This window comes from Gopherus evgoodei, chromosome 11 (genome assembly GCF_007399415.2).
Source record: "Gopherus evgoodei ecotype Sinaloan lineage chromosome 11, rGopEvg1_v1.p, whole genome shotgun sequence".
NCBI classification, from domain to species: Eukaryota; Metazoa; Chordata; order Testudines; family Testudinidae; genus Gopherus; species Gopherus evgoodei.
Window position 1 is genome coordinate 15,677,366 of NC_044332.1, and position 24,178 is coordinate 15,701,543.

Sequence of the window (24,178 nt, forward strand, 5' to 3'; positions counted from 1 at the left end):
GAGGTGCTGACTATGCTGCCCCGGCTCTGTAGATAAACAGAAGACTTAAGTCTCCAGGGATGCATGTCAACATGGCACCTTTCAAGAGCAGCAGATAGGTGTTAAATATGGGGAAAATGTTGCACTGTCAAGAGTTGGCTCTGAATTTTCCCCTACTTTAAAATAAAGTAAAAAACAGAGGGAGAGGTGCAAATAATAATAATTATTATTAAGAAGAAGAAGAAGAAGAAGAAGAATGTGCTCCCTCTGCATGACTGCTGTTAAGCAATTAGCTCAAAAATTCCATTCCAAGAGCTGAGCACATTTCCACAAACATGTTGTATGGTGCTGGGAGAGGTAAACATAAGAGAGCTATGTTGGCTCCTGCTGTATTTGAAACCCATAAGATAAAAAAAAATCAATATTTGCTGCAGGGAAAGACATTTTATGTAAAAGCTTCCAAAAGGGAATTAGAAATAAAACAGAAGCTAAAAAATAATAAACTGAAAGCTATAAAAACCCCCAAGCCCCTAACATTGACATTGTCCTTATAACCTGGAGTGACGACAGAATGTGTCTGAAGGCTAATGAGAACCACAGCCTTTTACCATTGCAAAGCTGCTCTCTAGAGTAATTGCTGCCTTTATACACCATGCCCTTCACAGACATCACCCATACCAGTGGGGACATGGGGGAGGTTTCACTTTTGGTGACTGTAACCCATATCTGTTATTAATATTACAGGGTGAAGAGAAAGGAGGCACTACAGACATCTCCTAGCTTTCAAGAAAGGGGGTAAATCACAGGCCCCTCCCTCCTCAGTGTTTCACAGCTCTCCTTTGTGAGTGAGCCCGAGTTGGGAGAAGGGGGATGGAGGAGTAACCCTGAAATGTCTCCAGTTTGAGTTGAAGGGTGTTCTCCCTGAACTCTCTCTTGCAGAGTGCCATTGATTTCTGTTGCTGCAGGTTTTTCTACCTTTCTTCAGCAGGATAGCTTGTCCTGACCCACACAACTACTTGCTTAAATAAAAGTATTGACACAGATGCAAATTCTGTGTATTTACTTATCTGCTAAATCAGCAGGGATGCAGCAAGGGCCAATGGAAGCTAGAGCCATCAGAATTTCATGGCCCCTTCCTGGTTACCTTGGGGAAGGAGAAAGCCCAGCATCTCAAAATGCTGAAGGGCCTTTGTATTGAGTTAATGAATTATTTGTTTTCAGTGTCTGCTCATTGGCAATAGCACCAACTAGTTCCCTTGGCATGAAATGTTGCTCTCACATCATGTACACTGGGTCTTTGGAATCTAGTTCTCCAGAGTCACAGATTTGGAGGCTCCCTTCAGTCTGTCACTGTGAAACCAGAAAAGTCCACCTTGAGATGGATGAAAATGCCTAGGGAAAAAAAATGCAAGTACCAAATCTCTGTGACAGTATGCACAGGCCTTTTGAGGTTTGGGAGGGGATCCATCCTGGACCATGCAATATTTCATTCCAGCATAGCTTTTAACAAATCCTGTGGACAGCAGATTCCCTGACTGTGGGGAGGAAACAGTTTGAAATTCATATTGCTGCTGACCCTGGCTCAATAGGGAGGGATCAAACTAGCTCCTGGTGATTAACCTCCCCCTCAGAATCTGGAGAAAAGAGCAAGCCGGGAGACGCAGTCCACCAAGGCAGCCATGGACACAGTCCTCTCCTGGAATAAGGCATGATGGGAAATAAAAGGAATATATAATCCCCGTCCTTTCCACAAATAGGGTAGATTAGACATAGAGGGAGCAAGGCTGTACTGATGATCTCTCCTGGAAGGCGCAGAGCAATTACATCAAGGGCCTGTATTTTTTAAGCCCTTGATTTGTTTTTAACGATTTTTGAAGCAGATGCCCCTGAACAGTATCTGAATTAACCTAGAGGACTATGGATCTGTTTGGCTGTTCATGTAGAGAGGCTCACATAAAGACCCCAGGCTGGGGAACATTTTATTTACAAACTCCAATTTATGTATTTATTTTTTGTTTGGCTTGATACTCATTATACTGTATCTTTGCATTTATTAAAACAGGAAGGTAACACAACTCACTTAAAGCCATACACGCAGGTTTCAAAATGCTGGAACCTCTGCAGTGCAACAAATGAGAAGAGTAAAAATGAGTTTTCCCCCTGCATTTCCAACTAACAGCTGCATGATGCAGCTTCCAATAAGGGCCAGGCACTCAGCAGGTATATCCCGGCATAGCGTCTATGGAACCAGGTTGATTTACACCTGCTGAGGATCTGGACCTACGTGTCTAAAATGGATGCTAGGAGGAAGGACATTATATTTTGCACCCCGTATTCCAATTGATTTGATTGCCATTTGATTATTTTAGCTTAAAGGAAAAAAAAGGTGAAAACTTACATCTCCCCACTGGTAGAAGAGTTTGGCTGCACTCCATTGCAACTTCTGGTTCCGTTTGTTCCCCACTATCGGAGAACGTCCACGGGATAGGCCTTTCTTAGTGATGTTCACATGGTGCCCCTTCATCCACTCTGGCCAGTTGCTGCGATTGCAGCGGTGAACGAAGCGAGCACATTCGAGAAACAGGGCTGCTCTCGCCACTACGGGAGCTTCCTGAAATGTTTGCAAAATTACATTAAAAACTATGAACCAACCAATCTAACTTAAGAGCTGGCATTATCTGGACTGGTTTGCAAATGGAAGGCAGCTATCTCTGGAGGATCATAGTTAGTGTGATGATCCTCTAGACAGGTTCTCTGCTAGTATGAAACTCATGACCTCTGCATCTATTACTTAGGGTACAAGACTAGATATCAATTTCTATACCTGGTTCAGCCACTAGAGGAAGGCAAAGATCCACACTGGTATTAATGTGGTTACAATAACAGGTGTTTATTGCCTTCAAATCATCTTTAATGACACCCCTGTTTTCTGTAACTGGTGGTATACCTCACTCATAATGGAGACAGACAAGATGGGCTGGCTAAGAGTGTGAAATAAATAGGGATGTGCCTGAATCAAACTCCTAGATTTGAACACCCCTGAATCTTGGGAAAGTTCAGATCCAGATGTGAATGGCATGTCTGGCCCCTACATCTACAACACACCAATATAAATGCTTAAGATGTTTTGGGTTGGCTAGAAGGGAGAGAATAGCAGTAATATACGTAAATACATCAATTTTCACTTGTGTGAACACAGATATAATATAACCTACTTCCATTTTCTGTCCAGTTCCTCTTGTTCACTAATTATCACTTCTTTTGAAACAATTTTATGGGTTTTTGCAAATAATGTGACAATATAGACAAATATACACATACGTATGCAAATCAAGGCAGGCATATAGTGTCTTCTGGACACTATGCTTTTCTTTACCTATTATGGCGGTATTTAACAGCACACTTCGCTATGCTACAATTAACTGTTTCTCTGCTTCATCAGAAACCCTTTTATCCAGAAATTTGTATAACTGCCAAAAAATAAAACTGATTCCAGCTGAAACTTTCCCCGTAGTAGTGAGCCAAATTTTCAACCTGCTTTCATCAGCTTGCCTGAAAATACTGCAGACAAAAATGCCAGTTTGGGCACATAGATGCCAGCACTTGCATGCACCGTCCTTTGTTCCACCTAGGTGACACGGGTGTGGATGCCTTCATGGAGGCTTGCTGAAATGGTGGCCAGCACAATCTGTGCTGACAGCAATTAGATATCGATGGACCAAATTCTCTGCTGGTATAAATCGGTGTAACTCCACTGACTTCAGCAGAGCTATGCCAATTAATGCCAGCAGAGAATTTGACCTGAAGCCCTAACATTAGGTATCCAAGTTTGAAAAATTTTGCCTTAATTTTTTCAAGCAAAATTTGTTCATATGTGTCCCAACATACTGAAAATTTGTTTTTCATAACAGGGAGAAATATCTATTTTAGCTGAATTTGATTTAAAGTGCCCCATTTTAAGCAACACTATGCTTTCCCTCATGAATATGTTGAGGGTTTATTTGGCAATAACACAGTCTTTTCAGTGTTATTTTATGTATTTTCCCAATTTAATATAATAATTGGAGATATACCTATCTCCTAGAACTGGAAGGGACCTTAAAAGGTCATTGAGTCCAGCTCCCTACCTTCACCAGCAGGATGAAGTACTTTTTTTTGCCCCAGATCCCTAAGTGGCCCCCTCAAGGATTGAACTCACAGCCCTGGGTTTAACAGGCCCATGCTCAAACCACTGAGCTATCCCAGCCCCCTATTTTTGGGCTTGCTTTATGCTTAGTTCTGAATATTAGTATAGAAAGTGAATAACTGGTATTGAAGTGTAAACAGTACAAATAAGGTGAACAACCAAACACCAAAAATTTCCAGTGAATTGTGAATAAATTACACAAGGTGGCCTCAAAACAGATAGGACTTCTGGCAAGATTGGGCATTGCTAAGTGATTTTTTTACACTGCCTGTCTGTTTTTTGTTTAACAATTAATCCTTCTTTTTTTCTGTGTGCATATTTAAGAGGTAGGATTTCAAAAGCACTCAGCATTGGCCTAACTCTTCTCCCATTAGATTCAATGGGACTTTTATGATTGGTTAGAGAGTTAGACCAATTTTGGGCTTCTGAAAATTCTAGCCACAGCGTTTAAAAACAAACTGTAATTTGTAATTTTGAAATTAGAAGTCTCCTTCCCCACCCAGTTTACATCACTGTCAAAATAAATACTGTTCTTACCGCTTGGGATAGAGAGACAAGGTGGGTGAGGTAATATCTTTTATTGGACCAGCTTCTGTCAGTGAAAGAGACAAGTTTTCAAGCTAAACAGAGCTCTTCTTCAGGCCTGGGAAAAGCACTCATAGTGCCACAGCTAAATATAAGGTGGAACAGAATATTTAAGGTGAAGTGGCCCATTAACACCCCTAGAGTCATAGGCCAAAAAAGGGGGAGGGGTTAGTGGGTTACAAGTTGTTGTAATATGTGACAAATCCAGTGTCTTTATTATGACCATGAATTTTAGAGTCTATCAAAGTTATGAATTCAAGCTCCCAGACTCATCTTTTGAAGGTATTGTGCAGGTTTCCTTTGAGGGCGAAGACTGAGAGGTCAGATATGGAGTGCTCATTTTGTGAAGTGTTCACACATGGGCGATAAGGTGTTTTTGTCTTTTATTATTTTTCTGAGAGAGTTCATTCAAGAGCATAGTGATTATCTGGTTTAACTCACGTAGCTGTTAGTGTGGCATTTAGTGCACTGGCTGAAGCACACCACATTTTGTGATAGGCATGTGAAGGACCAAGGGAGCTTGAAAGGTATGTTGTGGGGGAGGAGTATTGGTCATTGCAACAGTGGAGATATGTCTGCAGATTTTGCATTTGATGTTCTGGGAGGGTCTGGTACCATTTTAAGTTGGGGTGTCCTGGTCTATGGGGAGCTTGCTTCTGATGAGGAGCATGGTGAGATTGGGGGGTTGTTTGAAGGCCAGAAGAAGGGGTTTGGGAAAGATTTATTTCAGGATGTGGTCCCTATAGAGTATGATTGTAATTGTTTAATGATACCATGTATGGATGGGTTCCAGTGTGAGAATGATTACTCTGACCTCTCAGTAATCATCCTCAAAGGCAACTTGCACAACATCTTCAAGAGATGAGGCTGGGAGCCTAAATCCACAACTTTTCTAGATACTGAAATCACAGTGTTAATAAAGACACTGAATTTATGGCTTATTACAACAATCTGAAAACCACTAACCCCCCGCTTTTACCCAAGGACTACAGGAATGTTAATGGGCCACTTCCCCTTGAATGGTCCCTTAGAATACATGCTAACTACTTATGCTAAACAATCTGTTCCACCTTGTATTTAGCTGGGAGACTCTGGGCTGGTTTCACTAGGGGAGGGGATCGATCTAAGATATGCAACTTCAGCTACATGAATAGCGTAGCTGAAGTCGAAGTGTCTTAGATCGAGTTACCTACCGTCCTCATGGCACGGGATCGACGTCCGCGGCTCCCCCTGTCGACTCCACTACCGCTGTTCACGTTGGTGGAGTTCTGGAGTCGACAGGAGCGCGTTCGGGGATCGATATATCGCGTCTAGATGAGACGCAATATATCGATCCCTGAGAAATCAATTGCTACCCGCCGATATGGCCGATAGCGAAGACGTACCCTCTGAGTACCTTTCCCAGACCTGAAGAAGAGCTTTGTGTAGCTTGAAAGCTTGCCTCTTTCACCAACAGAAGTTGTTCCAATAAAAGATATTACCTCACTCATCTTGTCTCTCTAATATCCTGGGATTCACACCGCTTCAACAACACTGCAAATAATAAAATAAAATTGTTTTTCTCATTTTTACTTTATTTTCCCACCCCCCTATTTCCTGCAATTTGTACAGGCAAAAAGCAATTTAGCAAACGCTCCACATCTTTTTAAATGTCCACAGCTCATGAGTAGGTGCTAGTGAATAGGTGATGGTTAAAGAATTGAGATGATAATTCTGTCTGTATCCATAATATATTGTTTTCATGGTGCACAAATGTGTGTGTAAAATGTATATAGGTATTAAGACAACAGCACTTAAGAGATCCTTAAGCAGGTGAAGATCTGCATCTAAAGAACCATACATCACTGATTCAATTACAGTCACAAAAGGTTATGAATAAAATTGAAAAATGTGGGACCTCTTGGAAGACTGGCAAAAAGACAAAAAAAGAGACATCTTCTGGCTAGATTAAAGAAGAGAAACATTTCGGGGAGAGAGAGGGGTAAATGCCTCTTGGTGTGACATTTTGTTGTAGTTTGCCTTTCATTTTAACTCAAATAAGGGCAGAAAATATTTATCTGTTAGGATTCCTGTGAAATAATGGGAATATGCATCATATTAAAGGTTCTGAAATGATGCATGACTATTTGGGTTAGCAGCTGAAAGTCAGGGATTCAGTGACACCAAAGAGGTGGGATTATATCCAAGTCTTGTACGGACTGTTAGCTGCCTAGGACACCCAGCATACATTATGGTGTCCTAGGTATGTATCCAAGATACATGGAACAAGGAGTAGGTGAGGATCAACGTATCCCAAAAGGGCGTAACATTAACTTTGTCTGCAGACTTATCAGCACCAGGAAGATTGCACCCATGATGTCGTTCTCAGGTACATGGCGCTGCAATTATGGTGTTTCACCTAGGTTTATATATCCACTAGGGTACAAGGAAATGAATCAAAATGATGGTCCCAAGCAGAGAATTAATCTTTTATTATCTAGGGGCTTGTTTTCACATACAGCGCTATGGAGGTGCAGCTGTGCTGCTGTAGCACCTTAATGAAGATGCCCCTATGCCCATGGGACAGCTTCTCCTGTTGGCATAGTTAATCCACCTCCCTGAGAGGCAGTAGCTATGTCGAAGGCAAAAGCTCTCCCATCTACATAGTGCTGTCTCCATGGGGGTTAGGTTGGTATAACAATGTTGCTCAGGGGTGTGGATTTTTCACACCCCTGAGCGACGCTGTTATACTAACATAGCTCTGTAGTGTAGATCTGGCCTAGGTCTTTCAAGGGAAAATGAGACTGAGGCAATTAAAGATGGTGGGTGTGGGAATAACAAGGGATGAAAGAGGAAGAATGGTCCAGTAGCTGAAGTGCTGGAACTAGGGATCCTGGGTTCAACTCCCTGCTCTACCAGAGACTTCCTGTGTGACCTTGGGCAAATAATGCGCAGAACTGAGGGACACAGAGAATATCAGTAACATGAGGATAATAGCACTTCCTCTTCTCACAGGAGTGGTGCAAGAATAAATTAATTAAAGGTTGTGAGGTGCTCAGATACGGCAGTGATGGGGTTCACAAAAGAACCATGGACGGACAGATGAGCTGCCCGCATACCCGGGGAGCTCCTCCCAGTCCTGTGTGGCTCTGCACCCCCTACTGGTAAGGTTCTGCATAGTAGGCACAATAAAGCTCTTAAACTGATTTACTGGATAGTGCTCTGTGGTCACTGCTCTCAAAGACAGTAACTTTCTGATAATCACAAACACCCAAGTGACAGGGATCTCCTGGGCCTAATTCAGCAAACCCTTCTTCACTTGTGAAATCCTTACTCATGCAAACAGTCTCAGTGGCCATGCATGTTTGGGGAAGGATTTCCCTCCCAAGTAAGGCCTGGGGATTGAGCCCCTTGTTTTGCAGAGTCCTGCTCAGATGTTCCAAATTTAAAACATGAAGTGGGTCACTCACAGAGAGAACAACCCTTCTAAACGTGGCACTGCACAGACTCCCTGCGATAGCTTACCTGGAGCCCAGAGCAATCGGAAGCAGCAGCAAAAGAAAGATGAAGATGTGACAGAATGGACAGGGATGGATTCACATCACAGAGAAACACATCACAAATGGAGAGAAATGAATCGGGCAGGCGATGTGTAGCTGAAAAGAACCACAAGTTACCATGGTTACCGTCAAAACTCAACACGGCAGCAAAATCCCAAGCAGCATTGCCACTTCCTATGGAATTTTGTTTACAAGTCATCAAAGTAAAATCTCCACCTTTTTACATTAGAATTTCCATAACTCCTTTTTTGTACTGTATAAATCAACCTGAATAAGAACACACATTTTTCTTAATTCATATTTTACAGATTCCCATAGGTACTCCTCAGAAGTCTGTTCAACACATGCTATAAAATGCAAGGCTGATCTGGATGAGCAGGTGGCTTAAGATGGAATCAAAATGAGATAATATCATGCTACTGCCGGTGTTCAGCTGATCCTGTAGAGGTTTGTGACCAGAGAGTCTCCAATTCCACTCTTGTGTCTTTCAATTGTCAAGCAATTTTGTAAGACTAATATTACCTACTGATGGTAACTTTCTTGTGGCCACCCCTTTCCTCACCACGGCAGTTCAAATGAATTTATTCCCTATTCCCCTATTCTCTCTTCTGAGGAAAAAAACAGCCATTTTTAAAATAAACTGTTAGTTGCTTGTGAAAGATGTCAGACTGACAGCTCGTCTCTCTCTAGCCATAAGGCAAGTACATTGTGGGTGGCAGCTGAGCAAATGTATGCATTCCAACTCATCACTGGGCATGGAACCCTGAATTGGGAGCAATTGCTCCAGGAATAAATGGTTAATTCAGTCTCTCTGCCCTTTAAGCACCTGGGCTTTCTGTCAGTACTTGGTGTCAAGTATTGCCATTTGCATCAGTCAGGTCTGGTCTCGACTAGGATAAAAATATGGTATTAGAACATAGTAAGCTAATACATGCTGATTAATACTTTCTAGAAGTCCAGTGTGGACAAAGCCATATTGACTTTAACATGCACTACGCAGGTCATCGTAAAGAGTATTGTGCCCCTAAGCCTTAACTCAATCAATTTAGCATGTTAAAGACAGTGGCCCCTCTCTACACTAGACTTTTTAAACATACTCATTAGAATGCGCTGGCTAAAATATTCTAACAACACACCTTTGATCCTAGTCCTCTGATATGGGAATGTATCCACAAGAGACCAGAGTGGCATACCAAACCCATTCCACTTAGACCTTGAAATTATCTTCAGTAGGTAACAGATTTAATTTACTACCAATCCAGACTGAATTTCAGCTGGAGACAAAGGGGTAAAATGGCCTGTAACCAATTATTAATTCTCATTAAACACTTGGTAAACCGAACCCGGGATGGATGTCACTTCTTGGATAATATGTTACTAAGTAGCTAGTTTTCAAGGCAGCCCTGTGGTGCAATGTATATAATAAATCACTACCTTTTAAAACCTTTGGCTTTTGTTCCACTGCTCTACTTTCTCTAAGTTGCAGTGGCAAATATGTTTAAACTATCTGTGCTAATCAAAGATCCTCTGATCACTTTAAGAATGGAATTACCTGTGAAAGTCTGCATGAAAAACATGCTGATGAAGGTTGAACTAGACTGAAATTGGAGCCGATTGCCCCTAATTTTTAACAGTTGTCATAGCAACATGGCTAGGGGAAATCATTTAAAATAAGGAGCCTTTAATTTGCATCAAATCTAAAATCACACAAATGTTTGAAAAGCTTGGAAACATCGTTTTAAAAATACACTTTGTATTAAACTGTGTTTTTCTTTGCTTTAAAGAAGTTGAAAGCATTTTTTCATAATATTGTCATTTGCCTATGGTCAATACAGTAAAATAATATACTGATAGCTTTTCAAATGCACAGTGAATATGACATCTTAAAGTTAAAACATGTCACTGACTCTGTAGAATTGATACAAAGCAAATGGAATACAGTAAGGATTACTCCATTCTTGCAGATTAAACAATTTAGAAATCTTGGTCTTGGAGACATATTTGAGTCAAACTGGACACAGCTCATGCCTACAGCTTCTCAAAAGATAAACATCTGCTTATGGCAGGCTACACAGATCAGAAACGAACTGCCAAAATGTTAGTAGAGAGAGCCCAATGCAATAACTCAGGACTGACTGACTGCCATTGCTAGTGTCCTAAGAAAAAGCTAGGGCAGATATAAATCTGAAGGGAAAATAAAAGAGGGTGAAGTGAAAACAATATTAATTTTGACATGTGTTGTGAATTTTCTTTCTGCAGCACTAGATTCCTGCCCCAACTTCCCCAAAATGGGGCAAGTTACTCATCCCAGCGCATACTGTGCATATCTGGCTCCCATCTGTTGGATTACAAGGACTTCAAGCTCAGTGACCAGATCATAAATATAATTCTGTGCTCTGTGCCAAAAGTAGCCATCCTCTTTGAGACTACAGAAAAGATAGACACAACAGGAATGTCTAGAAAACAAAGAAAAGAAAATACCTCAGGAAGCTTTAATATTTTTTCTCCTCTGCCTCCTGTTTCCAGACTCTCAGCTAGCTAGAAAGACACTGAAAGAGCTAATTCACTATAATTCCCTTATTAGTTCAACGTTCTTGTAATAATAATGACTTCATAGCCATACACAGTTCTCAGTAATAGCTAAGGATTCCCATCACTTTTAGTTCTGATATCCCTCCCACCTTCCTGCAGACACACTCTGTCATGAACAATCTGTTGACTCACATTGGAACCCTTTAATAGAGCTCTTTGATCAATTTAGGGGGTACTTTACTTTTGGCCATCAGCTCAAGGGCTTCCAACCCTTCAGTGCCCCACAGGGCACCAGAAACCTCACATAAAACTCTTTGATTGATTTCCTCCTCCCTTCGCTCAATGTTCTCCTTCTCAAAACCAGAGAGAAACAGTAGTGCTGTCAGGATCCTAGGTGCAATGTAGCTTCTCAAACAAGAGGATCAGTGGCTGCTAAACTAAGTGCAGCACTGGAAATTATTCAGAGCTACCTTTTCCTCAGATTTCCTTCACTGCCAGTCCTTATGACCAGGAAATTTGATCTTTCTAGGCTTGTGAACTACAGCTTAACATCTTCATTTTTAAAACCAATCCTCAGACCTTTTCCAGATGTCCAACACAGAAGGAGAAATAACAAAAGTTCTATGCTCCAATCAAATACTCAAAACCTAGACTGAAAAACTGTATTGTACTGTCTTATTTCTGAGAGATTAAATTTGCTGAAAAACAGTTTTCATTCCAAGTGTTTGTCTGTTTTCTTTTCATTTGAAATGACTGAACAAATCCTGTGAGTTGCTGAGTTTCTGCTTAAATCAGTGAGAGTTGTAGTTGCTTAGCAGCTGCTGAATGTCTCTTTCTACATATGTATTACACACACACAAACTATGCAAAAAGAACATTATTAAGGTTGCAAAGTCAAGCATTCAAAAGTTAGAAAATGCCAGAATTAAGGTTGCTTATGCCCAATTTGAGATACCCAGGGCCTGATTCTCCAGATCACTTAGTATTATATAACACTTTATATGTGCAAAAAAGAGCTCTCACTGGCTTCAGTCGCAGCAGTGAGGGCTCAGCACTTCTGTTAATCAGGATCCAGGGTCTCAAGTTAGGCACCTAGAAAATGGGGAACAGATAACTAGTGACCACGTGTGAAAAGTTTAAGTGACTTGCCCAGCATCACATAGGAACTTTGTGGCTGAGACAGGGATAAAATCCAATTCTACTGTGTCTGTTAGTCTATAAGGTGCCACAGGACTCTTTGCTGCTTTTACAGATCCAGACTAACACGGCTACCCTTCTGATACAATTCTCCTGTGTGACATTCAATTGTCTTACTCACAAGACCAACCTTTTGCTTCCTGCAATCCCCTGCCTCATTCACTAGACACCTGCCAACTTCTGCAACAAATCCAGCAGGGGACCTATAGCAACAGTCTTCTTTACTACACAAATCTGATTCATCCTCAGAGTAGGTCCATCCTGGGCAATGAATGAGGCAGGGCTTTCGTGGAAAAAATAGTATGTGATTACACAATACAAAATGTACTAAATCCAGCATACCCTTTTGTGGAGATTACAGCAAAATCAATACTATTTTTAACATTGTAATCTCAGTTACACTCTGGATTTACAAGCACTGCAACTGAGTTCAGATTCCAGCACAGAGAATTTATCAGGATATTCTTATATCATTCTTTCTCGTCAGGCAACCCCATTCCAGACTCGAACCAAAGGCTTCTACCCATCTAATGGGAAAGGACTGAGAGTAAAACTCAGCTTGGCAAGCCAGCTCCTAGCATTCCCCAAGTCATACGTAGTATAAACACATCATTGTCCTGTACTGTTGGTACATTTGCACTTATCTTAATAAGTGAGAATGCAGAGAGTGGTCCTGTGGTTTAAGAATAAGGAAGGACATTGTCACTTGCCAGATTGATGCCACATTGCATGTTTCTCTCTTCCAAAGCTCCTGGAGGCAGTATAATTTGTTACAGTACATGCCACACAGATTTCAAGAAAAGTCTTAACGAGACACAGTGCAGCGTCTATGGGGCTGCAGTGAAAGGTTTTTTTTACATTTTGTGTTTGTTAATCTAGTGCTTGTGATGGATAGAAGCTTGACAGTCTTGGAGAAAGAAGTCCTCTTGCTATAGCACAGGCACTTGGAGTGAGTGCCTTCCATCCAGCCCTGCAAGCCTGCCTCAACCCTGACTGGCATGGACCCCATGACTGAGGGCAAAAAGGTAGTTCAACCTCCTGGATGATTCAGCATTCCCCATCCTTGCTAGCACTGCAGCCAGCCCAGCTGCCAATTAGTGCCAGCCAGGATGGTGGATTTTAGTGAAGCACACACCTGTCCACTGGGAAATGGACAGAGACCCACCTCTCTAACTGCATGCAGAAAACTGAACAGCCATCAGATGGCAACAGCAACTTTTGGCCAATACTGGTCTAGATTGGATTTGAACCTGCAGCATAGCGGGTGGTAGACTGTGGTTTACAGTGTTAAAAACAATACAACCTATGTAAAAAAAAAGTGTGTTGTGATTCACTGGTGTGATATCCAACCCATGAATTATGAGATTTAACCAACCAACACTGCTGGGACAGAAAGCTAGCCTGGGTGGACAAGCCACTTCTTAGCACAGTTGGCAGCCTGTCAGTCTCATAATTTGAAGGGCTTGAGTTCAAGCCTCAGAGAAGGCCATGGGTTTTGCTCCCTACTTCAGATTTTGGGGGAGGAATAGCTCAGTGGCTTGAGCATTGGTCTGTTAAATACAGGATTGTGAATTCAATCCCTGAGGGGGCCATTTGGGGATTGGTCCTGCTTTGAGCAGTGGGTTGGACTAGATGATCTCTTTAGGTCCCTTCCAACCCCTAATGATCTAAATCTGGAGAGTAGCCAAGAGGAAGGTGTGAAGGCTGCAAATGAACACAGATCCAGCAACAGTCCCAGAGAAAAGAAGGGTGTGGGTAGTCAGCAGCTGAATATGTCCTCAGAGACTGGTGTGGGAAAAGAGAGAGCAGCACAAAAGGAAGAAAGGGGACAAGGACAGCAACAGAGGGAGGGAGTTGAGGAGCTGACAGTACAAGCAGGAGCAAGGATGAAACAGTGGACTTGGATTGTCTGGGACTTGGACCCCTGAGTTATTAGTATATAATTTAAAAACAGCCAAGTGTTGAGCCTTGAAGTTTTTTCCACTGAGTGTCTCTGATGACTAACAGCCATGCCTCACTTTACTTATGAGACCACCAGAAACCCTCAGTGGAATTACAGCCCCAGCTCTGGCAGTTACCCATCCTTTACTCTATATCCTGTATCCTGGTATTGTTATAAGCAGTTTGCAAAGGGACAGCTTCTGGCTGTTCGTGCAATTTGCAGCATGAATATAAAAACTTCATGTTGGCAATAATCTTATTAAGAGGATTGGTATAATAATGGAGACCCATTTTCTGTGCATATTTACATAGTCACACACATTAAAACGTCAGCTAATATTAAAAACACTTCATATTTATATACTGCTTTACCTATTCAAAGTGCTTTATAAACATTAACTAATGACAGCAGCATCTCAATACATTATGTACATTGTGTTCAGCAGGTAAGAACTATGTTAATGAATGCTTGCGCAATGACTTACAAGATCGAGGGCAGCTGCCAGGATGGAGGCATCGGGGATAGTGCCTGGCTCACAGCAGTTTAAGAGAAACTGAAAGCGTTTCATGCCTTGTCTGATTGCTCCCAGGTTCACTACATTCTTGGATTTCCCACCTTCCTGGTTGGAGGTCAAGTGATCATCAAAACTGTGGCAACCTGAGAAGGGAGAGAATACAAAGGGGGTCCAGAGTAGGGGGCGGGAGATGAGAAGCAGGAAAGAGAAGGGGGACACAATACCTCACAGATAAAAAAATGAGTTGTACAGGAATCCTGGTGTGCATGATCCTGACCCAGTTCCCTTCCTTCAACTTGATACATGATCTGAGCAGATTTGTGACAATTTCCATGGCAACAAGTGACTGAAAACTGTGAGCCTGATTCTGAACATGGCTATGCTGATGTAAGCCCAAAGTGGTTCCCTGGACTTGGATAGAGGTGCTCTAGATTTAATCCAGTGTAAATTAGATTAGAATATGGTTGGTCTATGGCTGTTTTTCAAATATGTAAATACAGTATCAAGTCTCCTGCCTGTTTGGGTTCTTAGGCTCTCTCTCTCTGCACTGTCTGGTCAGTCTATTTAGATTATTTTCATTTATCGGTCTCTATCTTAGCTTATCATCTTCCCTAAGAAAGAATACACATTTATCCTTATCTATTAATTTAACAAATGTTATATTATATTTTGAGCAGGACACACGAGTAATAATTCTTCCAAAAGAACAAGTCAAGGATCAGCTGTTATTTATGTACGCTTAAATCTTCAGAAGTGACTAGTTATTTTGGGGAGCCCACCTTGAGACACCTTTTGTCAAGGCCTGATCTTCAGAAAGTGCTCAGCACTCACCTTCTATAAATCCTTTAAGATGTCTGATATGCAGTGTACCTAAAAATGGAGGCACCCAGAATGACTAGCCACTTTTGAAAATGAAGCCCATAAAGCAGGTCTGCACAACTTGTAAAGCGGCGAGGGCCACATTACTCCAAAGAAAACAGCTGAAGGCCGGCCCCGCGGAAACACCCCGCCCCCCGGCCCAGCGGAAACACTCCGCCCCAGCACCGCCCAGCCCTGCAGAAACAAACCCTCCTTTCCCAGTGCCACAGGCCTTTTAAATTGCCCCCTGGGGAAGCTGGGCCACCCCACTACAGCGCACTGGCTTTTGCTGGTACACCGTACTGGGGCTTGGGCATGTGGCCCTCTTAAGGGCGGGCTGATTCAGGGGAATTGGTTGAATTGGCCTAAAGCCAGCCCTGGCAGCTGAGATTTAAAGGGCTCTGGGCTCTCTGCGGCAGCAGGCAGCCCAGAGCCCTTTGAATCCCGGCTGAGATTTAAAGAGCTCTGAGCTCGTGGCTGCCTGCAGCTCAGAGCCTTTTGAATCGTGGCCACGGCTAGGATTTAAAGGGCTCTGGATTCCCCGTGGCTGCGGGTAGCTCAGAGACTTTTGAATCCTGGCCGCAGCTGAGATTTAAAGGGCTCTAGGCTGCCCACCGCTGCGGGCAGCTCAGAGCCTTTTGAATCCTGGCCGTGGTTGAGATTTAAAGGGCTCTGGGCTCCCCGCCGCTGCGGGCAGCCTAGAGCCCTATGAATCCCAGCCGCGGCTGAGATTTAAATGGCTCTGGGCTCCCCGCCGCTGCGGGCAGCCCAGACCCTTTTGAATCCTGGCCGCGGCTGGGATTTAAAGAGCTCTGGGCTCCCTGCTGCTGCGGGCAGCTCAGAGCCTTTTGAATCCCGGCCACGGCTGAGATTTAAAGGGCTTTGGGCTCCCAGCCACTGCGGGCAGCCCAGAGCCCTATGAATCCCGGCACGGCTGAGATTTAAACGGCTCTGGGCTCCCCGCCGCTGCGGGCAGCCCAGGGCCCTATGAATCCCGGCTGCGGCTGAGATTTAAATGGCTCTGGGCTCCTCACCGCTGCGGGCAGCCCAGAGCCTTTTGAATCCAGCCGCAGGCCGCACAGTGAGCCTCTGTGGGCCGCATGCGGTTGTGCAGGCCTGCCATAAAGCCTCCTTTGAACACAACAACATGTTACTTGTATGGGACAGGTCAACTAGTCCCACAATGCAGACTGGAACCAAGGTTCCCCTGAGGAAGGTAAGTAGGTAGGCAAAGCCTAACAAGTGACAGAGTTGGTGTGGCTTGTGGAAGGTACATGAAATAAATATTAATTAATTGGGAAAACATAATGAAATTAAAAATATTCTAACTAAAGCACAACTGGGGAGTATCCAAGAGCTTTTGTTTCAGCCGAACACCCTCCCAAAGGCAAAAACAAGGGAGATCAATTGGATTTCTTCACTCACATGACCTCAACATTGCACATGGCTCAGCTGCCATTTTTGCCTTCTCAAAGGAAAGCTCTTCTGAAAGCTCTGACAGAATATCTACATAATAAATGATATGAACACTTCTATCACCTCTAAGGAAACAAAGCTAGAAAACCTGAGTACCTCACTAGAGCTGATGGAGGACCAGACAGGACTCAGAGGATGGATCTGAAAAGTAGTTTCAAGTCTAAGATGATTATCATTCACCACAATCAAAAGTATAAACGCTCCACCTCCCTCTGCAGAAGCAAATGCAGAATCAAGACAAAGTCAAGAATCTCCAGATCATGGGCTTTCCTGCTTTGTCCACAAAAACTATCCCAACTTCCTTGGTTTACGGGCATAAGGAAGAACCTCTCATCATTGAGGAATCTTACAGAATGCTCAATAATAAAGCAACTAAGAACTTTGGGCTAGGGACTCTAGTTGTTTCTAACATGGATGTAACAGACAAAGACAGGGCACCACTTTTGAAGGACTTTCTTTACCTAGGGAGAGGAGAAAAGCAGAAAACTCCAAGTCCACTAAGGGACCTTACCATGAAGATTTACCTGGGAAGCACTTACATAGTACAATGACAACCCCAGAACAGATAGATGGAAAATCTTTTCCAAACTATTAATCCTAATCATGCAAACAATGATGAATTAAGTTTAAAAAATCTTCTTGTAAGAATAAAAGTACGTCTGTCCTATATCCAGTTAAGCTACGTAGTGCCCAAAAGCAAAACATTTCTATCTCAGGACAGATTTAGTCCAAATGAAAAAAGGAACAAGGACACTTGTGTTAGCTGAATAGACATTACTGCCTTTTCTTCCGGTGCCTTTGTTTCCTAACTACCTGGTATATTTCACCTGATACAATTAATGGCCACTTTGTCACAATATCTTGTTTGGACTATAAATAGGGTGACCAGATAGCAACTGTGAAAAAAGGGGACAGATGGTGGAGGGTAATAGGCACCTATATAAGAAAAAGCGCCAAAAAAATACGACTGTCCCTTTAAAAAAGGACATCTGGTCATCCCAGCTATAGACAAATACTGTTTTCCCTTAAACAGGTCTAACCAATCTCTCGGTGTCAGAATCTGTGCTGCACCTATAAGATGCACAGCACAGAAACTCACTGCCCTGGTGGAGGGCACAGCCAAGGATGCTTTAAGCCACATCTGTGCCCTCCTACTTTGGGGCTAGGCCACAGTCACCAGCATAATTTAGATACCTCTGGGGTCCTGTCTCAATTGTTGTGTCCACCCTGGTTTTATGTATGGATGGCAATGATGAACGGAATCTACAACGTTCTGCATATTGTGGTCCCGTCCCTGTCTTGTGCCTTCCATCCCCAGCCCTGCCCCTTTTCTGAGGTTTGTGAGGAGGTCCTGGAGAGATAACCTTATGACTAGCTCATGGCCTGCACAAGGAGAAATCTCCCTCCCTCCCCCGACACAAACAGGGCTTTGAGGGTCCTTCTTTATGTCCTTCTGGCATAAAGGGGCCAGGGTGTGGTGAGGATCCCGTCCTTGACTTTTGGGCCTGCAGTCTTAACTATGGGCTGCATTCTGATATATCATAGGAAGGAAAAAAGAAAGAAAGAAAAGGAGGGAGGCACGAGCCATGGTTCTGTTTTTGGTTCTTTATATATTCCTGATCACGTAACATACTGTTCTGGGACTGGATCCTCTCCCACTGAAGTACTGAAGTGAACGGGAATTTTATCATTCACTTCAATGAGAGCATGACCAGTACTTGTTGTTAATAATACAGAAACTGGTTCCTCTCCACTATCAATGGAGGACAAGATAGCAATAGCCAATGGGGCAGGTGTTGTAAATGGGCTTTTCTCCGTTGGCTTCAATGGAGTTACTTTGATTTACACTAGCTGAGGATCTGGCTCAGTTAATGGAAATCATTGCCTATCCTAATGAGAGAGCTTCATCTGTTTAGGGAGTTCTATATTTTTCATTCCCATTTGCTGGATGTATGCAAGATCTCTTCTCTGTGCAGGCCTGGTAGGTGCTATGCACATCATTTTTTGTTGTTGTTGTTCTATGTTTTATAAATTGAAGAATATTGTAAACTTTGCATTGAATGAAAGATATTCAAAGACTCTAAGGCTAGAATGGACCACTGTGATCATCTAATTTGACACAGGCCATAGAACTTCCCCAAAATAATTCCTAGAGCACATTTTAGAAAAACATCCAATCTTAATTTAAAAAACCATCAGTGATGGAGAACCTACCACAACACTTGATAAGTTGTTTCAATAGTTAATTACTCTCACCATTAAAAATTTACATCTTATTTCCAGTCTGAATTTGTTTAGCTTCAACTTCCAGTCATTGGATCATGTTATACTTTCTCTGTTAGACTGAAGAATCCATTATTAAATATTTGTTCCCCATGCAGGTACTTATAGACTATAATCAAGTCACCCCTTAACCTTCTCTTTGTTAAACTAAATAGACAGAGCTCCTTGAATCTGTCATCACAATGCATGTTTTCTAATCCTTTAATCATTCTCATGGCTCTTCTCTGAGCTCTCTCCAATTTATTAACAACCTTCTTGAATTGCTGCTTGCCTGGTTAGCTGTATTCTGATAATAGGTAAAAGCCCTTTTAAATAAATGATGAACTGTATAATGCATACATGTATTTGAAATACATAGAACTCCCAATGACCTAGATGACAAATGATGAAGAAAGCAACAGCTTGTAAACAACTTGACAGAATGACTCCCGGTTTAAGAGATTTTTTGTTTCTGTTCACTGTAACGCGTGTTTGTTTTCCTGTCCTGGTTTTACTCAGTTGTCATATTTTTAAAACAAAGACAGAAGGAGGCACTACATGGAGAAAGTGTGAGCAGAATGATGTCACAGCACAGCATCAAGAATGTTGAAAAGGAGAAAGGACAGCAACATTGACCAAAAACACGGTCCCAGATTCATCCAGCCATCAGGTTCTTCATGATTTAATAGCACCTATCCAGTCTAACAAGCCTTTTGTTCTCCCCTCTTAAAAATATAACTTCTATTGATCTCAATGGAAATTATGAATGCAAAGGAAAGTTTTCATCCCTATATATATTTTGATCTTTCTATTACTTTTGTATGTTTATTAACACTCATGCCCCAAAAGGCCTTGCATAGAATATGATTAACTCAGACCTGATAAATGTCATGATAATTCAACCTCATGTTCAAATGAAATCATGAATTCAGAAATTGACATCTGAAGCACAAAATATACTATAAGGCGTGTGTGCACTATACAGTATTATTATATATGTGTCTACACGCATATTATATACACTCACAAAGGCCTTGATGCTGTAAGGTATTGCATATGGTTGCAGGAGGTCTGCCCATGCACAGTAACTTGCAAGACGGGGGTAATTTTATATCACACACACACACATATGTACAAATTATATATATATTTACACACACACACACACACACACACACACACACACACACACACACACACACACACCATTTTGCTAAGCTACATCTCGTGTATAAAAATTTCTTTCTGATATGATTACATGCTCCCTTGACTTTCACAATTTACCTTTCAAGAGATTTTTTAAAAAGTATTTAAGCTCCCTTGATTTTCAGAAACTCACAGGTGATGAACTACACTCATGAACATCACTGGTTGATTTATCTGTTTGGTTTTTTTTCATAAGGACCTTTTCTTAACTCTCATGCCCTTTCAGTTATTATGCATTTCTAATGTAGACGTGTTTAAAAGCCAGGCACGGCCCACTTAACTCCACTTACATACAGACAAATAAATATGAACATACTTTGCTCTTGGGCAGGTGAAATAGATGTCCTGATTTTTCAAAATAAAAGTAGTTACATAACATAACGTAACGTATTAATCACAAAGTGCTGAAATACTTTAGATAGTTCAAAGTTCACATAGGTAATAACCAGTGTGACATCCTAGCAGAACAAATGCATAAGATATGTTACACGTAGCATACACTATTATATAACGTAACATAAAAATAAAGTTTGTTTATTCTGACTTGCATCCATACTTAACATTGTGTGCATGAAATGTTGGAGACTTAAATTCAATGGGAATTTTGGAAGTGCAAGATCAGGCTTAGAATTCCAGTCTGGACATTTGTGAGAAGCATTAGATGTTGAATAGTTAATTGCATTCATATCTCTAGCTCCTAGCCTTATGCCCTTACTTTGCAGTATCAAATCAATAGCATGAAAGAGTAACACGGGAGCTCTCTGGCTGTCACTCCAAGCTGAGAATAAAGAAAAGTTCTTTGCATTTTATGATAAATGTGGAGATCATCAGGCTGGCTTAGCCTCTTCCTGGAAATTTTTTGGCCAGATTTTGCTCAGACAAGCCTATCTGAGGTTAATAGCTGGGAAGAGGTAGGTGTTGAAAAGCTGCAAGTATAGATAAAAGCAAACAAGACAAAGATATGCTAGTGAAATGTAAGCGATGGGTGGTATGTTATTTTGCAGATGGGTACAGCTGCATCTGAGCTTTGGGCAAAGGACTGGTCCTGAGGCTCTTAGGGCCAGATTTTACAGGGACGACTTTTTTAGTGACAGTGCAGTTTGTGATTAAGTGGGTACAAAGACAGCTGTGAACCACCTTTACATGCCCCCTCCCAATCCTAGGGCTGTGGGTGCTGGGTCAGTCCCAAAGTACAATTCAGTGTCGTCTCAGGGCTGCTCCATGTTGTGCCATCATGGCAGCCAGAGATGAGCTGAATGAAGCAGCTCTTCATCCAGGCTCTTTTCTTTGGTCATGCCCCCAACCCTGGGGGCCAAGGTGAGGGTGACAGAGAAGCCACCACACCAGCCTGAGCATGCCAGAGTATTTCCCATGAGGGTGCAATGCTGAGGTTACAAACTGGGCTGGCACTGAAGCCTTTGTGTACTGGAGAACTGGGCAGGGCAGCTGCATCAGGGGCCTTTGTCTGGCCTAGAATGTATATATACCCAGTTAATGTAACTGCACATGCACTACAAAAACAACCCCATTTATACACCCCCATAATACATAGGAACATGGCAGGCAGGATTATGATCTGATAACTCATATGAGGGTGCATCTATCAGTTCTGAAAAGAAAAGCCATGACAATACTGAGGCATGTGGTATGTTGATAAAAGTCATGCTGTATGAGAAATCAGTCAACATGTACTAGAAACAGTTGATCAAAAGGGACTCCACTCTACCACTGACAGCCCACATTTTGAAATGTATGTAAAAACAGGCTATTTACACCTCTTCTGCTGGTTGTGTGACACCCATTGGTGTAACTGGGAACTGTGCCCTCACATGATCTGAATCTTTAGCTAGGGGAATGCCAGTTCAAGGGAGCTACATCAGTTTACATCAGCTGAAGTTCTGGCCCATGGCTGATCATCCTTAGAATGTGGCCTGTTTGAACATCGATACTTTCTTAACAACTTATCTTTTCAGTGGAGATGCATAGATATTATTCATATCAAGTGTGACATCTTTGATGACAAGACTATGGGCCTGATTCTGATCTTATTTACACTAGTATAAATTAGGAGCATGGTAGCTCCCTGTAAATCAGGGACACTTCAGTTGTGTCAGTGAGATCTAAAATCAGGCCTTATCACTTTCTGTATGAAGCTAACATTTTGAAGCACACTAGTACTTGGCTGCTATTGCTGTCCCCGACCATGTGATTCCTGTGCAAGCATGTGTCATATGATGGCAAAATGAGCATATACAGCCATGGTGTAATGTCAGATCATGTAAAATGTAATGTCAGGGAATGTAATATACTATAAAAATAGCAGAAACAATGGGGGGATAGGATAAAACTGTGTGTTTTTTTAAAACAAAAATAATAGAATGTCAAGATCCAATGTCTCCTTGGTAACAAGTATCAGGTTTCTGAGCTGAGTCTGGATCGCTGTATGATACTTGAAAATATAATATCCTCTTAATACAGGCACTTTTCAAACAAACATCACTGCTTTTAAAAATATGGCATTACAATCAAATATTATTATAATTATGTCTTTTGTTGAGAAAAAGGACAGCTTCTCTTTAACAAATGGTATGCAGACATTAGACATGCAAACACAGAAGAAAAGAGATAATTAAAACAAGGTTTGTACAGGGTTTTCCATTTCATCGGTGCTGAATTTTTGTAGAAAACTGTCATATGGTCACTAATTGGAAAAATAACTGATGGAGCATCTTTTAGACTGAATCATTGTTTTGAAGTAAATATAAATTTTTCAAGTGTGCGGATTTGTTTTAATTTGATGTTGTTTTTGAAAGTCCAAATGTTACATTAGCTTAATTTATTTCGACAAATTTGGTTGTTTTTTTTATTTCCACATTTACTAGAGGTTTTTTTTTTAAATCAAAATGAAAGAAAGAAGGAAGAGAAAGAAAATGGTTAAAAAGAATGAAAAGTTGGAGAAGAACAGAATGGATACAAAAACCCTGGAGAAAGTATGGAGTGGGGAACGGATAAGAGAAAGAAAGAAAGAAAAAGAAAACCCTGATTTCTAACCATCTTTTTCTTCTGTGTGATGAAGCTTGGATGGGTATCTTCGGCAGATGCGCCATTTACCAAGACGCTTGAAGAAATTCTCCTCTTCATCTCGCCCATTCTCCAGGCCACCTCCTGGTCCACCTTCGGACAGCTTCACAGCACTAGTGAATTTGACCTGAACAAATGAGGAGACAAGACTCATGTTCTGATGTGTTATGATTTCTCTACCAACTTTGCCACAGCAATGCAGCACTTAAGAACAGGCAGTAGTGTGGTACCTTACTATAGCAACAGAACAGGAACTGTGCCCATATGCACCAGGTGAGGATATTAAGTATTCTGTAATTTGGCAAGGTAGCCATTCCCCTTCTTTCACAGGGGTTCATACTGATAGAAGTAAGGGAAAAGCAGCATGATCAACTAGTAAAGTACATTAAGTATATTCAGAGGACCCAGATAACTCCCTGAGTGAAAAGAATGAGCAGGAGAAATGAAATGTTAATTACACTGACACTTCATTCCTGTGACATTGTTCATATGGAGGATCAAAAGCGGCACAATGACAAATCTCTAGACAGCGTATAACAAGAATGAAACATGGAGCATATTTAACCCCATTTTCTTCACTTCCCCAGAAGGAAGTCTTGAGATGCTGCTAGAAACCAGTTATTACACTCTTCTTTTTCTGTTCTGTTGCCTAGACGCACATCCACTCTCCTCATTGCTATGATAACATCATTTTATTGCCATCCTTATTGTATTACCTCATCACTGCCTCATCATTCATTGTTTACCTCTCAAATCACATGCATCCTCACAAAACTGTGTCTTTCAGCTGTTCCCTAATCTTTCCAAAGACTGACTGCTTC

General features: G+C 41.8%; 1 protein-coding gene across 6 annotated transcripts in view; it reads right to left on the reverse strand.

The window, feature by feature from the left end:
* Positions 1-24,178, reverse strand: part of UNC80 (unc-80 homolog, NALCN channel complex subunit) — a 197,667-nt gene that overhangs the window by 104,085 nt on the left and 69,404 nt on the right. For 5 of the 6 annotated variants that reach the window (XM_030580475.1, XM_030580473.1, XM_030580471.1 and 2 more), the window contains exons 21-23: positions 23,388-23,484; positions 14,445-14,617; positions 2,378-2,590 (exon numbers count right to left, since the gene is read on the reverse strand). In XM_030580475.1, coding sequence (XP_030436335.1) covers positions 2,378-2,590; positions 14,445-14,617; positions 23,388-23,484 — 483 coding nt within the window. Of the gene's footprint in view, positions 1-2,377; positions 2,591-14,444; positions 14,618-23,327; positions 23,485-24,178 lie in introns of all 6 variants that reach the window. The other variant, XM_030580469.1, reaches the window with a different exon arrangement.